We start from the raw sequence: 18,731 nt of genomic DNA on the forward strand, positions 1-18,731 counted from the left end.
TGCCATCATGTTGTAAAAAAAATGATAATGTGTGGGTGTGTACACACCAATCAGCGTGCTGCATTTGCCATCATGTTGTAAAAAAAATGATAATGTGTGGGTGTGTACACACCAATCAGCGTGCTGAATTTGCCATCATGTTGTAAAAAAAAATGATAATGTGTAGGTGTGTACACACCAATCAGCGTGCTGCATTTGCCATCATGTTGTAAAAAAAATGATAATGTGTGGGTGTGTGCACACCAATCAGCGTGCTGCATTTGCCATCATGTTGTAAAAAAAATGATAATGTGTGGGTGTGTGCACACCAATCAGCGTGCTGCATTTGCCATCATGTTGTAAAAAAAATGATAATGTGTGGGTGTGTGCACACCAATCAGCGTGCTGCATTTGCCATCATGTTGTAAAAAAAAATGATAATGTGTGGGTGTGTACACACCAATCAGCGTGCTGCATTTGCCATCATGTTGTAAAAAAAATGATAATGTGTGGGTGTGTACACACCAATCAGCGTGCTGAATTTGCCATCATGTTGTAAAAAAAAATGATAATGTGTAGGTGTGTACACACCAATCAGCGTGCTGCATTTGCCATCATGTTGTAAAAAAAATGATAATGTGTGGGTGTGTACACACCAATCAGCGTGCTGAATTTGCCATCATGTTGTAAAAAAAAATGATAATGTGTAGGTGTGTACACACCAATCAGCGTGCTGAATTTGCCATCATGTTGTAAAGAGCCTGGCCACTGATGGAACTCATTCTGCCACTGAGTCATTACTTAACAACTACACGTGGATAACGTAAATCAAGTGCTGTTTGCATGTGAAAATGTCACAGGATGCATTTGCTCCATTGTCAACAAAACATGTGGCCCTGTCTTTGAGGGTATTCACAAACTAAGGAGTATGGCTCATCACAAGCTCCACAAACCCTACTGGCTGATGGCCACTTCAACATGCCATCACCACGCTTCCTCCATTTCTGAAACATTTGGCTTTAAAGTGGCATACCAGTCTGATTTTCACCTCAATTAACACCAGATTTACTTAACTAACGGCACATCTCAATAGGTGGTCCAGGTAAATCATGACAAAGCAAAGGTGTGTGTGTAAATTACTAGTATCAGCCAAAGAGATGATTCCAACGGCATTGTCTTCCAACTAGCTAACTAATCCTTATTTTAATAAGATGCTGAAAAGCTGCTGCATACCGTTTTGTTTGAACAATAGTAGGAGAAAAGACCAGCAAATTAAGTTTGACCAACTGCCTAAGGACCAGATTAGACAAACCTTATGGTTTCAGGCCATTACACCGCTATGATGATGGAAAGCTGTGGGCTCCAGTTACTTCATACATGAATGTGTGTTCAAATCGCCGGCAAGTCACTTGTTTGCATTTAACTAGCAACGTGTATTGCATAAAGCTTGCTTGTTAGCTTGTAGTAAGGACTAGTGAGCTGTATCCGTCAAATAACAGCTATTATATTCTCCTGCATTTGTAGAAGAAAAAAAATAATAATTCAATAGAATCAAATAGGAAGAGTACAGTACAGAAATGAACGCGTATCAGAATAAAAACGTCAATAATAAAAAAATAAGTAGGTTTTGATATCACCATAGGCTACTTTATTTGGAACGGTTGTCTCCCCAGCTAGATCTCCGGAAAGTTGAAAAGACACGGAGGCAAGCCGTCAATAATATACTTGTCTACATACCTGGACCTTTCAAGGGCAAGCAACGACTAAATAGTTACGTGACATATCAAAGTCAAGCCAATTAGTGCTTTTGCGGCACAGTCGATAGCGCGCCGGACCTCGGGCTCGAAGGTCGAGGGTTCAAGACCTGCTCCCTGCTGTTTCATTACAGTATATTCTATCAAATAGGCCTCACATAGCAAATTTGCAGTTAAATTCAACACACACACAAACAAAACACTTCCACTACAAACTGCAGTTGCTACATCACTTTTTGGACTTATAAATTAATGATAAATCAATAAAATTGTATTCATCACATGCAGCGATTAAATGCTTTACCGGGAAATGCTTACGAGTCCTTTCCCAACAATGCAGAGTAGAAAAGTAAGAGAACATAGCTAAATAAAATTAAAAAAGGAAATATTAACATAATAAAACAGCAATAACAAGGCTAAATACAAGGAGTACCAGTACCGAGGCATGGATTCTAAAAGATATCCGAAAGTGTTCCACAGGGATGCTGGCCCATGTTGACTCCAATACTTCACACAGTTGTGTCAAGTTGGCTGGATGTCCTTTGGGTGGTGGACCATTCTTGATACACACTGGAAACTGTTGAGCCTAAAAAAACACAGCAGCGGTGCAGTTTTTGACACAACCTGACAAAATATTTTGTCTTGCCCATTCACCCTCTGAATGGCACACATACACAATCCATGTCTCAATTGTCTCAAGGCTTAAAATCATTCTTAAACCTGTCTCCCCATCATCTACACTGATTGAAGTGGATTTGCCACATGCGCCGAATACAACAAGTGTAGACCATACCGTGAAATGCTTACATACAAGCCCTTAACCAACAGTGCAGTTTTAAGAAGAGTTAAGAAAATATTTACCAAACTAAACAAAAAAATAATAAAAAGTAACACAATAACATAACAATAACGAGGCTATATACAGGGGGTACCGGTACCAAGTCAGTGTACTGGGGTACAGGTTAGAGGTCATTTGTACATGTAGGTAGGGGGTGAAGTGACTATGCATAGATAATAAAGAGCGAGTAGCAGCAGTGTACACGTAGGTAGGGGTGAAGTGACTATGCATAGATAATAAACAGCGAGTAGCAGCAGTGTACACGTAGGTAGGGGTGAAGTGACTATGCATAGATAATAAACAGCGAGTAGCAGCAGTGTACACGTAGGTAGGGGTGAAGTGACTATGCATAGATAATAAACAGCGAGTAGCAGCAGTGTACACGTAGGTAGGGGTGAAGTGACTATGCATAGATAATAAACAGCGGGTAGCAGCAGTGTACAAAACAAATGGAGGCGGATCGGGGGTCAATGTAAATAGTCCGGTGGCCATTTGATTAGTTGTTCAGCAGTCTTATGGCTTTGGGGGTAGAAGCTGTTAAGGAGCTTTTTGGTCCTAGACTTGGCACTCTGGTACTGCTTGCTGTGGGTCACTGGAGTCTTTGACAATTTTATGGGCTTTCCTCTGACACCGCCCAGTATATACACTACATTTCAAAGGTTTGGGGTCACTTAGAAATGTCCTTTAAAAAAAAAAGAAAATCACCTTTTTTTTGACCATTAAAATAACATTAAATTGATCAGAAATACAGTGTAGACATTGTTAATGTTGTAAATGACTATTGCAGCTGGAAACGGCAGATTAGTTTTATGGAATATCTACATAGGCGTAAAGAGGCCCATTATCAGCAACCATCACTCCTGTGTTCCAATGGCACGTTGTGTTAGCTAATCCAAGTTTATAATTTTAAAAGGCTAATTGATCATTAGAAAACCGTGTTGCAGTTATGTTAGCACAGCTGAAAACTGTTGGTCTGATTAAAGAAGCAATAAAACTGGCCTTCTTTAGACTAGTTGAGTATCTGGAGCGTCAGCATTTGTGGGTTCGATTACAGGCTCAAAATGGCCAGAAACAAATAACTTGTGGAAGACTACCCGTACTTGTGGAAGACTACCCCCTCTACTGTTATTCTGACATTTCACATTCTTAAAATAAAGTGGTGTTCCTGACCTAGGACAATTTTTACTAGGATTAAATGTCAAGAATTGTGAAAAACTGAGTTTAAATGTACTTGGCTAAGATGTATGCAAACTTCTGACTTCTACTGTACCTCTTCCATTGGTTCTTCCCGTAGACCACTCCCCTGTTCCAAAGCAGTTTCCGGTCATTGGCTTGGACGGGATGGTTGATGGCTGGAACGTACAGTTGATCCATCCCCGCTTTGAGCCCCGGTGGGCTTGACGGTGGGCTTTGGTGGGGGAAACTCCACCACATAATCTTTAAGATAACCAGGTGGTTATCGGCTTGTTTGTTGCCTGATTCTGGTGGTTGAGGATGAAGCCTTCTTTAGGGCTTCAGGATTAGCACCTGGCTCTTTTATCTGTTACAAATCAAAGCACATTTTATTTGTCACATACACATGGTTAGCAGATGTTAATGCGAGTGTAGCGAAATGCTTGTGCTTCTAGTTCTGACAATGCAGTAATAACCAACGAGTAATCTAACCTAACAATTCACAACAACTACCTTATACACACAAGCATAAAGGGATGAAGAATATGTACATAAAGATATATGAATAAGTGATGGTAACTCTACAACATAGCGTGACCGTTAACGCTCCATTACTGCAGTCATTATTAATAAAGTTTGATGGTTTTGAAGAAATCTAAAAGTCTCTCCTTTGATTAGAATAATTACCACGACAATTGTCAGCATTTCTGGTATTGTTACAAAACAGATTTGTACCAAATGGTTCAGTTGGTAGCCACTTGGTGCTTGCAATGCCAGTGTTATAGGTTCAATTCCCTCCAGGACCAGTATGGGGAAAAGTTATAAAATGTATGCGCTCAACTGTAAATTGCTCTGGATAAGAGCATGTATTAAATTACTAACATTTTTAAAAATGTAGCTAGCCTGCTAATGTTGATATGCTCGCTATGTTTACCACTACTATTGATAAAATGGGTTAACATACAAAAACACTTCAGTGTTTGAAATAGCTTTTGTCCAGTTACATTAAATAATATATTCTACCAATCTTCTGCCTACTTTGTACTACAAGTTGAGGATTGAAAAATGTGTGTCCAATAATGTAGCTACATGTGGTTACTGTTGAAGCAAGTCCACATCTCAGTGCTTGAGGCATCACTACAGACCCTGGTTCGATTCCAGGCTGTATCACAACAAGCTATGATTAGGAGTACCATAGGGAGGTGCACAATTGGCCCAGCGCCATCCAGGTTAGGGTTTGGCCAGGGTAGGCCTTCATAGTAGTGGGCAGAGGACAGGATGCGCAAAGCAGTGAAACATTTGTATTGTGTATTGTGAGACTAGTAGCCAGGGATAAAACGCAAACAAAGGGTTCACTGCCCACCCGCCCTGCTTCGGTGGGTCATTGTCTATCAAAACATTACATTCGTTCTAAAATAAATTACGTGCAGGTCTCGCACTCAATGCCTTTGTTGAGTTTAGGCCACTCACACAGCTCACTAAACTAACCCAGTATAACACTCACTAACCACACATCATAAACTAACCCAAATGATTACTTCACTATAGGTGTACTTATTTATAACAATAACTAGCTGCTACCACTACTAAACTACCACTGGGCTACAGTCATTTGGCTATTTCACTACCACTGCATTCACTATTTACTTCCACAGTAACTATTCCACTAACGGCCACTATCCCACTACAACAAATAATACTAGTACTTGTACTACTACATTAGTCTCCATTTTTCAACACTAGACTCTAGCAATTTAAAAAGTTTCAACTTCTTCCACCTACCATAAAAATACGCCACCCACAACATTTTTTCTTTAAGAATTACGATTTCTGGTTAGACAATTGTAGTTGCTATAGCGCACCATTAGGTGGTCTGTGAGAACTCTGCCGTCGTCGGTCCGTAACTTCCTGTTTAGACAAGCGAAAGAGGAAGTATGGCGACAACAGAGCGACTCGGGCCCTCTCGGACCCGAAGAAATAGTAATAAAAACATACTTACAAGGATCAGACATGGACAAATTAGTGGCGGAGGACTTAGTCGAGGCACAGAGGTAAAATACACATTTATAAATCCTTTCTAAAAGCTGAAATTGTAAGGGTTTGGGACGGAGAAAACCTAGCTAGCTAGGTTGATAGCTGCTACGTCTACGCGGAACGGAGCGCTGTGCAAACGGCTAGCTAATGTAGTGGAAGTGTATGTAGGTATTTTTTTTATTAGCTAGCTAACAAGTTAATATGCTAGCTATTACGTTATCTACTTCATTAAGATGGATGGCTTCCTTGTAGCGGACTCACTCCATGGTGAATGAAGTAAAATAAACTTCCTTCACCATGTCCGCTAGCTTCCTTGCTGATCACTGGAAAAGTTGTCACAGCAACCCCTCGAGGCTACAGCTATCACATTTTAAACATCAACTGGTATAGCCCCTCAAATTAGGTGCGTGCGTGCGTGCGTGCGTGCGTGCGTGTGTGTGTGTGTGTGTGTGTGTGTGTGTGTGTGTGTGTGTGTGTGTGTGTGTGTGTGTGTTGTCTGTTTAATATACACTCAGAGGGGGAACCTAGTGGGGAACCTAGTGGTTAGAGTGTTGGACTTGTAACTGGAAAGTTGCAAGTTCAAATCCCCGAGCTGACAAGGAACAAATCTGTTGTTCTGCACCTGAACAGGCAGTTAACCCACTGTTCCTAGGCCGTCATTAAAAATAAGAATGTGTTCTTAACTGACTTGCCTAGTTAAATAAAGGTAAAATGTATTTATGTACTGCATTTCCCTATCCTTGACATGTTCTTGTTCCTATGGTGTTCCCTCCTTGTCCTCAGATGTCTGAGGCCCTACTTCAAGAGAGGGACCATCAGGCCAAGTGGCATGGGATTCCCGTGATGCTGCAGAGACTGTATGACAGCAGTCACCTCAACAGTGACCTCTCCCAGATCCACTCCATTATCAAGGTGCAATAATTACTCTTCCCTGACCTCGTTGGCGTTGTAATGCCCCTCTTTACAGGCGACCGGTTCAGGTTTGTTTTCCTCTTGGTAGCTGTGATGGTGATTGTTGCTGAGCTGACAGATGTTGTTCATGACGTGTTTGTGTTCTCTCTATGGTGTGGTAGGAAGTGGCATCTTTTCTCTCCATGGAGGCAATGTCATTTGTGACAGAGGAGAGGAGAACAGCACAGGAGTCCACCTCTCCCAACACATACACCTTTGACCTCTTTGGCGGCGTTGATGTGAGTCTCCAACATGTTGGAATAAAGGCATATAGAGCCGACGGTCTTGTCAGTGAACATATTTGCTATGTCAGGGTTTTAATTTCTCCTTTGTCCTCAGTTACTAGTGGAGATTCTGATGAGACCCACCCTGACCACGCAGACCAATTTCCCGAAAAGTAAACCATATTACATTCCTTTGTCATAGTTTTGCAAATGTGAGGAACCAATTTTTTTATGCCTTCAATATATATTCTAACATATGTTCTCATTACAGTGAGTGATGACCTCGTCAAGGATTGTTTAAGTGTTCTGTACAATTGTTGTATATGTGTAAGTATCAATGCCTTAGATAAAGTGTTTGAATGCATGTAAGAAATACAGAAATCCTCCCTGTATGATGCCAAACGCTGCATCATATGAAAGTTACATATCATGAAAACTTGATTGCTTACATGCAAAACATTTTGGGACTATGTCAACAATGGATTAATGAAACAAATACCAAAATATTGTTTTTGGGTTGAGTTTTCCTTTAACACTGTCTGACAGAGGATGGCGTCCACCCTCTCTACTTTCTTTTAGTCAGGGAAGGTTAATCATGAGCTTTCCCTCACTTTCAGATGGAAGGAGTCACTAAAAGTTTGGCATCACGAGATGACTTTGTCATGTTTTTGTTTACGCTCATGTCAAACAAGAAGACATTTTTGCAAACTGCCACATTGATTGAGGACATTCTTGGGGTCAGGAAGGTAAGGATGCATACTATCACTATGTCAGTCCTTACACATTGGCAGTTACCGCTGGTCATGGCCAAAAGATTCACGAAAACATTAGTTGTTCCATGCCATTTCAGCAAGCCATGACACCCACCATTTTAGATGAAATGGTTTCTGTAGTTAGAAACAGATAAGAAGCATTCCAGAATAATTTTTCCTTTGCCAGTTTGAAGTGGAATGACCCTAATAACTTGTACCTTCACCTTTATGCTCCAGGAGATGATCCAGCTGGAGGGCATCCCCAACCTGCCCAGTCTGGTCCAGAGCTTCAACCAGCAGCAGCTGGCCAACTTCTGCCGCATCCTGTCAGTCACCATCACTGAGCCGGACCTGGGCAACGATGACAAGCACACACTTCTGGCTAAAAACGCCCAGCAGAAGACCAACCTCTGCCCTTCCCACTCTGAGGTTAACCAGGGTAAGACAGCTCTCACCATCAGACCAGGGAGAGAGAATGGAAGGTGTTGTCACATATAATGATGCTTCATATGACTAGCATTTAATGCAGAAAATCCTTGCAAATTACCTGTCCCTCTATTGCTCAGCGATGAATGAGATTAAAAAATGATAGATTTGTACTCCTCAATGTTTCCTTAGGACTCAGTTAAAGGGGCAATCTGCAGTAGTTACATCCATTTTTGGACTTAATGGTTAATGATCTATACCTATTGATTATTTGAGAATATAACTTATAAATACCTCATAAGCTTAGTTCAACTGTCGTACCCCATCAGATCCCAAAATATAAGATAGTTTACAAACATCGGAGTAAAACAAAGTATAATTTTGATATTTGGATGGTCAGTCCTTGCATCCATAGCTCTGTTTATGAATTTTAGAGTGGTTGCATTTCTCCAGCCCCATGTTGCAGCTTTTTAGTGAAACAGCGACGCTTTGTTATTGTTTTGACTGCTGATTGCCACTTTAATGGGAAACAGTAAATTGATAATGAAATCTGTTCTCTCTCTGTGCGCAAGGTTTAACGTTCTCAGTCTCTTTTTTGGGGGGGAAATTATTATTTTGTCTTAAAGAAACACCGAAGACCACACTTGAACGTACACAACTAGATGAACATATATAGTTTCAAATACCTGCCCTTTGTTTTGACAAACAAATCAGTCCTAAAAAACAAGCTGTGATGCCCTCCGTTGAGTTTGTAAATCACGATGTGGCACGCAAGCTGTGATGGACTTAAGTTTCAGTCATTCATGGGATTTCTTTTTGATTGAACCCCTGTGTGCATCAGTGGCCCTGCTGAACATCCCGGGCTTCATTGAGCGGCTGTGTAAGCTGGCGACCAGGAAGGTGTCTGAGGCCTGGGGGGCATCCAGCCTGCTGCTGGAGCTTCAGGAATGGTACACCTTGCTGGACAACGCCCTGGTGCTGGACACTCTTATGCAGATGGCCACAGAGGACGCCGAGCAGAGCAGCACAGGTCAGACCAGTAGATAATACATGCACTCTCCCTCACACACATGCCCACACGCCACGCTCATCTGAGATATGCTGACGGTATAATGGACCGCTGTTCACTGTTTTCTTACGTCAGTAATACGGTTCAGAGTGTGACCCACTTTACAGTCACGTGTGATGTCATAATCTTCAGGGATGTGAACTCGTCACTTTTGGCCGTTTTGATTTCAAGTGAATGTGTAGATCTGTAAAAAAATAATAATAATAATACATTCTGACAAAGTGCAGAGTGTATCGCCCATTGGGCTATAAAAGAAATGAGCAAGCAGATCTTCTCCCTGTGTGATCACTAAATAATGGTGTCATAAACTCTTCTTTCTGCTACCGCAATGGCAAGCATTATCGGAGCCCCACATCTAGGACCAAAAGGCTACTGAACAGCTTCTACTCCCAAGCCATAAGATGCTGAACAATTAATCAAGTGGCCACCAGACTATGTGCCTTTGTTTTTACACTGCTGCTACTCTCTGTTTATTATCTATCCATAGTCACTTCACCCCTACCTACATGTACAAATTACCTCAACTGACCTGTACCCCCACACATTGACTCGGTACCGGCACCCCTGAATATAGCCTCGTTATTGTTATTTTATTGCTTTTATTTATTTTTTTACTGTAGTTTATTTTGTAAATATTTTCTTAACTCTATTTATTGAACTACATTGCTGGTTAGGGGCTTGTAAGTAAAGATTTCATGGTAAGGTCTACTACACCTGTTGTATTCAGCATTTCACTGTGAGGTCTACTATACCTGTTGTATTCAGCAGTACACTGTAAGGTCTACTACACCTGTTGTATTCAGCATTTCACTGTAAGGTCTACTACACCTGTTATATTCAGCAGTACACTGTATGGTCTACTACACCTGTTGTATTCAGCAGTACACTGTAAGGTCTACTACACCTGGGTATTCTGCAGTACACTAAGGTCTACTACACCTGGGTATTCTGCAGTACACTGTAAGGTCTACTACACTTGTTGTATTCAGCAGTACACTGTAAGGTCTACTACACTTGTTGTATTCAGCATTTCACTGTAAGGTCTACTACACCTGTTGTATTCAGCATTTCACTGTAAGGTCTACTACACCTGGGTATTCTGCAGTACACTAAGGTCTACTACACCTGTTGTATTCGGCGCATGTGACATAACATAAACTTTGATATATTTTTCATAACGAAATTAATGTCTGAGCACAAATCAAAATCAAATTGTATTAGTCACATGCACCTAATACAACAGGTGTAGACCTTACAGTGAAATGCTTACTTAGGAGCCCCTAACCAAAAATGCAGTTTCCAAAAATACAGATAAGAATAAGAGATAAATGTAACAGAATGCATCCCTACGCGTTATACAAATAGCTCATCAGAGTTCAGAGTGATGTCAGCTATGTCATTTCAGAATGAGTTTTGGGTTTGAGCAGCCAGCCACATCCCCTAACCAGGCATTATCCTACTCAGCTGTGGACAGACGGCATCATCCCCTAACCAGCCATTATCCTACTCAGCTGTGGACAGACGGCATCATCCCCTAACCAGCCATTATCCTACTCAGCTGTGGACAGACGGCATCATCCCCTAACCAGCCATTATCCTACTCAGCTTTGGACAGACGGCATCATCCCCTAACCAGGCATTATCCTACTCAGCTGTGGACAGACGGCATCATCCCCTAACCAGCCATTATCCTACTCAGCTGTGGACAGACGGCATCATCCCCTAACCAGCCATTATCCTACTCAGCTGTGGACAGGCGGCATCATCCCCTAACCAGCCATTATCCTACTCAGCTGTGGACACACGGCATCATCCCCTAACCAGCCATTATCCTACTCAGCTGTGGACAGACGGCATCATCCCCTAACCAGCCATTATCCTACTCAGCTGTTCTTTCTGCTCATCTCCCATCAGTTTTAAACTGTTATTTAGCCATGATGGTGGTCTGGGGTTTCTGTTACATTTGTTTAATTATTGGAGTGGCTCACAGCGCGAGTGTAGTGAATACATATATATTTGAATAGCTTCTGCAAGAACAAGCAGGGCAGTCTGACTAGGCTCAGTGCCATAGAGGGAAACGGAGCACAGACAGTCAATGATGCCTTTACATCACTGAAAACCAAACCTCCGGAACTACCTTCTCCCCTTTTCTACCTCGAGGGCTACTCAAACAACCTTGTTTGGTCATGTTACCTGGATAGCTAACGAATAACAAGCTACATTGGCTTAGGACTGCATAATTTATTAGCAGTATCACGATACTACTCTATCGTGATATTTGGCCTGGTGTGTCACATTGTTAGTCATAATAAAATGGGCATCTTACAACTTTTCTTGGACTTTTCTTGGATTTAACTGAATTTGTTTTGTCACCTTTTTTGGGCCCCTCACCGGTTATCATCCCTGAATCTTAACGTGTTTCTTTCTCAGAGTCGCCAGACGAGAGCTCTCTGGTCACCAGTCCTCTCAGGCACAGTCTGCCCCAGTCCATGAAGATCGTCCATGAGATCATGTACAAGGTGGAGGTTCTCTATGTGCTCTGTGTGCTCCTCATAGGCCGCCAGAGGAACCAGGTGAGACAGATAGCTGGACTTGCTTCAATCAGTAACTGAGATTGTAAAGTTTTTCCACTGTGCTTCTGCCTCTGCATTCCTTGCCTTTTTGTGGTTTTAGGTTGGTTGTCTGTTAAGTACTGTGTGACATCTGCTGATGTAAAGTTAGGCAGTACGTCCTGGGGGGGTGGTATATGGCCAATATACCACAGCTAAGGGCTGTTCTTATGCAGGATGCAACGCAGAGTGTCTGGATACAGCATTTAGCCGTGGTATATTGGCCATATACCACAAACCCCTGGGGTGCCTTATTGCTGTTATAAACTGGTTACTAATGGAATTAGACCAATAAAAATGTCCTGTCTTGTCATACCTGTGGTATACGTTCTGGGCTTTATAGAATGTAAATATATGGTGCCTTGTAAACAGGTTCACAGAATGCTTGCAGAGTTCAAACTGATTCCAGGTCTCAACAACCTGTTTGACAAGCTGATCTGGAGAAAGCAGACGTCCACCCACGTCCTCCACGGCCAGAACCAGAACTGTGACTGCAGCCCGGTAAGATGACCTCTCTGCTCTGGGAATGAGCTCAATGGCACTGTAACACTAAGCACCTCTATTGCAGCACTCACTGGTTCATCCTCTCTCGATCTCACTCACACAGGAGATCTCCTTTAAAATCCATTTTCTACGACTACTCCAGAGCTTCAGCGACCATCATGAGTGAGTTCAGTACAGACAGTATGATTTAAACTGTATTTCTGTGGAATTAGACATATGGTCTGGTACCGAGTTTAGTACCATCATGTTCAGTGACTCTGTCGTTTGGATCATGTCTGTTCTTTCCTCCTCCCTCTCAGGAACAAGTATCTCCTCTTGAACGCTCAGGAGCTGAATGAGCTCAGTGCCATCTCTCTGAAGGCCAACATCCCTGAGGTGGAGGCTCTCGTCAACACGGACAGGTTGGGCTGTTAGTTAGGCAGGGGTACAGGGATGGACGACATTTTGTGTTTCTGAATTTGACAAATCCTCCATTGCGTTGTTTCTCTCTCTATATATGTGTATAGAAATCTGATCTGTGATGGTAAAAAGGGCCTCCTGACGCGGCTACTTTCAGTCATGAAGAAAGAACCGGCCGAATCCTCATTCAGGTGAGTGTGTGTCGACTCCAGGAGTTAATTAGGGAAACGTCACCAGGTATAGAAAGAGGAAGACGAGGGTTAAACCCCCTGTCCGTCTGTAGGTTCTGGCAGGCGAGGGCGGTGGAGAGCTTCCTGAGAGGATCCACCTCCTACGCTGACCAGGTGTTCTTGCTCAAGAGAGGCCTGCTGGAGGTACGGAGGATGTTGACAAGCCAGCGAAGCCACACACACACCTATGATAGAACCGTCTTCATTTAAAACCTCCTATTAAATCCCTCTCCTCTCTGTCCTTCCAGCACATCCTGTTCTGCATCATAGACAGCGGCTGTAAGTCCAGGGATGTGCTGCAGAGTTACTTTGACCTGCTGGGGGAACTCATGAAGTTCAACATCGACTCCTTCAAGAGGTTCAACAAATACGTCAACACAGAGGAGAAGGTAGGACACTGCCCAGGGGAAGGGCACTTCAAAAGAATGAGGATCAGACTGATGGAAAGGGAGTGCAGTCCACTTTCTAGCGCTAGAGATCACTTCCTTTTAATACATGTTTGGTTTCATTTCTGCTTCCTGTGTTAGTTCCAGACGTTCATGACCCAGATCAACAGCTCTCTGGTGGACTCCAACATGCTGGTGCGTTGTATCATTCTGTCCCTGGACCGCTTCGAGAGCCAGACTGACGATGTGAGAGGTAGGTCCATAGAAAATAGTCTTAGGCCTAGCGGTGAACACGTTTGTGGCTGTAGAAACGTGTTCATCCTCAAGAGTCGACTGACACACCGGTGCGCCAATCTAAGTGGTGGTCTCCGTTTTGCTCTACGGCCTCCACAAGTGTCTGGATTCATCTGAAGCTGGTACCATCAATGTGCCAACTTCTGTTTGTGGCGTCCGAACCATTTGGGTTACAAACTAACTCACAAACACTATGGTGTTCTCCGTTTTGCCCTATGATCTGGGACTTGTCTGAAGGTAACCAGTACCAGTTTAAAAACATTGATGGAAGTATGAAGGTCGTTTTGTGGCAACCTAAAAAAAAAAGGAGTTAAATGTGTAAAATAATTATATACACACACACACACACACACCGTAGGGATGGTGCCAGGTTTCCTCCAGATGTGACGCTTGTCATTCAGACCAAATAGTTCAATCTTGGTTTCATCAGACCAGATAATCTTAGGTGACTTTTGGCAAACTCCAAGCGGGCTGTCATGTGCCATTTCACGGAGGAGTGGCTTCCCTCTGACCACTTACCATAAAGGCCTGATTGGTAGAGTGCTCAAAAGATGGTTGTTCTTCTGGAAGGTTCTCCCATCTCCACACCTCACTGACCAAGGCCCTTCTCCCCCGATTGCTCAGTTTGGCCGGGCAACCAGCTCTAGGAAGAGTCTTGGTGCTTCCAAACTTCTTCCACTGTGTTCTGGGGACCTTCAATGCTGCAGAAATATTTTGCTACCCTTCCCCAGATCTGTGCCTCGACACACTCCTGTCTCGGAGCTCTACGGACAATTCCTTCCACCTCATGGCTTGGTTTTTGCTCTGACTTGTACTGTCAACTGTGGGACCTTATATAGACAGGTGTGTGCCTTTCCAAATCATGTCCAATCAATTGAATTTACCACAGGTGGACTCCAATCATGTTGTAGAAACATCTCAAGGATGATCAATGGGAACAGGATGCACCTGAGCTCCATTTCGAGTCTCATAGCAAAGGGTCTGAATACTTATGTAAATAATGTATTTCTTTTTTTGTTTTTTGGGGTATAAATATTTTTTTATCCATTTTAAAATGAACGCTGTAACATAACAAAATGTGGAATAGGTTATATATATTTTCCACGTTGTTACGTTACTGCCTTATTCTAAAATGGATTAAAAATATATCCTTAGCAATCTACACACAATACCCCATAATGACAAAGGGAAAACGGGTTTAGAAATGTTTAGAAATAAAAATGCTCAGGATATATATATATATCTCCTAGATATAGGACAGACACGTCAAAACCTTGTTACTTATGATTTTTTTTTACTTTTTTGTTGTTGTTGCCATCTTATGAATGTGTTATTCAATGGGTTTCTAAAGGCCAAAATGCATATTTTATCAAATAATTCTAAATCCAATAGCTAAATGATCCATAGAATGACCACCTTAAAACAATTCCATGTATCAGCTTAGAACCCCCACAACAGCATTGACTTTTAAGAATTAACCAGGCAGTCATTGTAAATATGAATCTGTTCATTATTTGACCAGCCTGGTAAAATAAAGGTAAAATGAAAGTAAAGCCCACTTGAAGCATCAGGAGGCTTTGAAGTAGTGAAATATTTCCACTTTGCACAGACATCAGTTCAACGTCCAGTTCTGATTTACATTTGGTTGAGTTGTCAACTAATGTGAGTTCAACAAAACATGACACCATGTCATTGGCTTTAGGTTCAAAGATGGTTAAAAATAAGACCCCATGTTTCCCCATGTTGATTCAATGTCATATACATTTTTTTTTAGGTTGAAGTGACGTGGAAACAACATTGATTCAACCAGTGGGTTATGTCTAATCTTGGTGTTTGTAGAAATCCACCTCTGACTCCTCCATGTGTCTGTCTGTCTGTCTGTCTGTCTGTCTGTCTCTGTTTGTGTGTCTGTCTCTCTTTGTCGGTGTCTGCCCTGTAGTTGTGGAGGTGCTGTCAGAGTGCAGTCTGTTGTCCTACATGGTCCGCGTGGAGAACAGACTAACCATCCTCTTCAGGCTCGTCAACATCATCAACGTGCAGACGCTCACACAGGCAAGGAACCCCCCTACCCCATCGTCTGTTGTCGGGTGTACTGTAATGCTAATGACTGTCATGGGATTGCATCCTCCTTCTAGCGATCGTAGACTTTACATTCCTCTATTTCTTGTTTCTCATATTGAGACATACACTTGTCTGGATCATCTTACATGTTAACGGACTGTGATCCTTTCCCTTCTGTTTGATGGTGGCTGGACCCTACCAATGTTAGGAGAATGTGAGCTGTCTGAACACCAGCTTGGTGGTATTGATGCTGGCCAGGAGAAGGGGTAAGCTGTCCTTCTACCTCAACGCCCTGAGAGAGAAGGAGTACACAGAGAAATACCCCGGCTGCCTGCTCAACAACTTCCACAACCTGCTGTGCTTTTGGCAGCGCCACTACCTCAACAAGGACAAGGACAGCACCTGTCTGGAGAACGTGAGTGTCCTCCCCAATGCGCTCACACACACACACACACTCACACCGACCGTTGTTCCTTGAATGCTGCCTACTCTATGGTGGTAATTCTGTATTAGGTTACCTGTAAACTAAACCATGTTCTGTTCTATTGTGGTTGACTGACTTACTGTTGTATTTCTCTCTTTGGGTTAAATGAGGAAACACATTTCTGTTGAATGCATTCAGTTGTGCAACTGACTAGATATCCCCTTTCCCTGTCTATATCATTCTCTCCTATCACTCTCTCTCCTACCATTCTCTCCCCTCATACCATTCTCTCTCTTTCCTACCATTCTCCCTCTTTCCTACCATTCTCTCCCCTTGTACCATTCTCTCTCTCCCCCTCCCCTCATACCATTCTCTCTCCCCTCTTACCATTGTCTCTCTCTCTCCCCTCGTACCATTGACTCTCTCTCTCTTTCCTACCATTCTCTCCCCTCGTACCATTCTCTCTCCCCTCGTACCATTGTCTCTCTCTCACTCCCCTCGTACCATTGTCTCTCTCACTCCCCTCGTACCATTGACTCTCTCTCTCTTTCCTACCATTCGCTCTCTCTTTCCTACCATTCTCTCCTATTGTACCATTCTCTCTCTCCCCCTCCCCTCATACCATTCTCTCTTTCCTACCATTCTCTCTCTTTCCTACCATTCTCTCCCCTCGTACCATTCTCTCTCTCCCCTCGTACCATTCTCTCTCTCCCCTCGTACCATTGTGTCTCTCTCCCCTCGTACCATTCTCTCTCTCCCCTCGTACCATTGTGTCTCTCTCCCCTCGTACCATTCTCTCTCTCCCCTCGTACCATTGTCTCTCTCTCCCCTCGTACCATTGTCTCTCTCACTCCCCTCGTACCATTGACTCTTCTCTCTCTCTTTCCTACCATTCTCTCTCTCTCCTATCTGCAACAGAGTTCCTGTATCCTCTTCACCTATTGGAAGGAGACTGTGTCGGTTCTGTTGGACTCAGACCGGACTTCACTATGTGCCATAGCCAGCTACATTGACGAGGCCTACATGGATCTGGGAAGAGACTTTCTGGAAGTTTAGTCCCTGGGAAGCCGTCTCTGGAAAAGGGAAAAGATGGGGGAATGGAAAGAAGAGAGAAAAAAGAGGAGAGGCAATGTCTCAATCACCTGAAGACTGAACAGATCTGAGCGCTCACTTCTTCACATAGCTGTTATTCAGGGATCCATCGGTGTACAGAATGACTGTGTGCACAGTTTTGGGCATGTGTATGTATTTTTGCATTTGTGTGTGTGTGTGTGTGGATATGCTTTAGTGGGTGTGTGAGTATTGGCTGTAGGGGTGGATGCGTATGCTTGTGTCGTGTGTGTGTGTGTGTGTGTGTGTGTGTCTAGCAGTGGAGGCTTGGGAGAGGAGTTATAGGAGGACGAGCTCATTGTAGTGCCTGGAATGGAATAAATGGGTTGGGTTAAACGTGGTTTCCGTATGTTTGTGTTTGATACTGGTCCATTTATTCCATTCCAGACATTGCAATGAGCCTGTCCTCCTATAGCTCCTCCCACCAGCCTCATCTGGTGCATAGCTGTGTTGGGGTGTGTCACATGCTGGAGTTTCCATTCTGTTTTATCTGTGGGGGAAAACAGTCAGCCAATCAGCAGCCTTTCACTAACAGAAGGGAGATTTTTCGTACCCGGTTGTCACTAGTTACCACAGCCACAAAGTCAAACAAACCCCCTGCCTATTTCTCTAATTTCTATTCTTAAAATGGAATTTCAAACCTAACTTTAACCACACTGCTAACCTTATGTCTAATCTTAAATTAGGATTAAAATGCTCACTTTTGTTTATATTCATTATTACGTTATAGCCCATGTAGTCTTTGTGGCTGTGGTAACTAGTGGAAACCTTCCCACCCTCTGGCAAAAAAAACTGACGGTCCAACTTCATATTGAGTGGTACCAAAACCCTGCATTTACATGGTAATTACACTGGGTACATATACACGGTTAGTACTTACAACGGGTATACCTGTTTTGATGCTAGTGTAATAGTCAAACACGAAGGAGATGTTTTAACACAATCAATTTTGAATTTGTTTGCCGATATAAAGCATGTTAAATACATTTTGTTGTGCAGTCAACCCAATGTGTAAGTACACCAACAAGGAAAAGAACCTTACTCTGTATCTAACGGTATCTAATTACGATGTCAAAATGTTTCAGTGACATTTAATACAAGTGGGACCAAAACATTGATATTTAAGGGACAAGCAATTGTTTTATTTTGGTGGTCTAAAAAGGGACTCTATATTTAAAGAAATGGTCCATGTAAATGATAAAGTATTTAGGCGAAGGACAAGGTCGATACAAGGCTCTGGAACATGGACTCGCCAGAAGCATGAATTTCTTGTGTCCGACAACACAGAGGAGACCTGACTGGCCATTCTAAAATAACGTTAGGAAAGCTGCTTAACTTATGGCACGAGGATACGAGACTCCCTGTTTCAGAATGTGTATCTGTATGTGACACTGGGCTTATGTCTGAGCTCTTCTCAGAAAGTGAGTGAGAGTATGTGTGTGTTCATCTAATACACAGGTAAGTATCTGTAACTTCACTTTGTAAAGCGAATGAGATAAATAATAGAACACCAC

General features: G+C 42.7%; 1 protein-coding gene and 1 long non-coding RNA gene across 3 annotated transcripts; one reads left to right on the top strand and one right to left on the bottom strand.

Annotated features, from left to right (window-relative positions):
* Positions 1-1,219: 1,219 nt before the first annotated feature.
* Positions 1,220-5,592, bottom strand: LOC135527512 (uncharacterized). 2 transcript variants are annotated; one of them, XR_010453443.1, is made up of 3 exons: positions 5,527-5,592; positions 3,842-4,111; positions 1,220-2,319 (listed from the first exon to the last, which is right to left on the bottom strand). It is a non-coding gene; the product is annotated as an uncharacterized LOC135527512 (long non-coding RNA). The 2 variants fall into 2 exon arrangements; XR_010453444.1 differs by having other exon boundaries at positions 1,220-3,253.
* A 66-nt stretch (positions 5,593-5,658) lies between these two features.
* Positions 5,659-18,730, top strand: LOC135527810 (short transient receptor potential channel 4-associated protein-like). The gene is made up of 19 exons (XM_064956407.1): positions 5,659-5,795; positions 6,562-6,690; positions 6,852-6,968; positions 7,069-7,126; positions 7,225-7,280; positions 7,571-7,699; positions 7,943-8,144; positions 8,973-9,161; positions 11,631-11,773; positions 12,182-12,310; positions 12,417-12,475; positions 12,613-12,714; positions 12,820-12,903; positions 12,996-13,086; positions 13,191-13,331; positions 13,470-13,581; positions 15,562-15,674; positions 15,892-16,098; positions 17,026-18,730. Exons 1-19 carry the CDS (start codon positions 5,679-5,681, stop codon positions 17,161-17,163), a joined length of 2,316 nt encoding a protein of 771 aa, XP_064812479.1. The 5' UTR covers positions 5,659-5,678; the 3' UTR covers positions 17,164-18,730.
* The last annotated feature ends 1 nt before the right edge of the window (position 18,731 follows it).

This window comes from Oncorhynchus masou, chromosome 33 (genome assembly GCF_036934945.1).
Source record: "Oncorhynchus masou masou isolate Uvic2021 chromosome 33, UVic_Omas_1.1, whole genome shotgun sequence".
In the NCBI taxonomy this organism is placed as follows: Eukaryota; Metazoa; Chordata; class Actinopteri; order Salmoniformes; family Salmonidae; genus Oncorhynchus; species Oncorhynchus masou.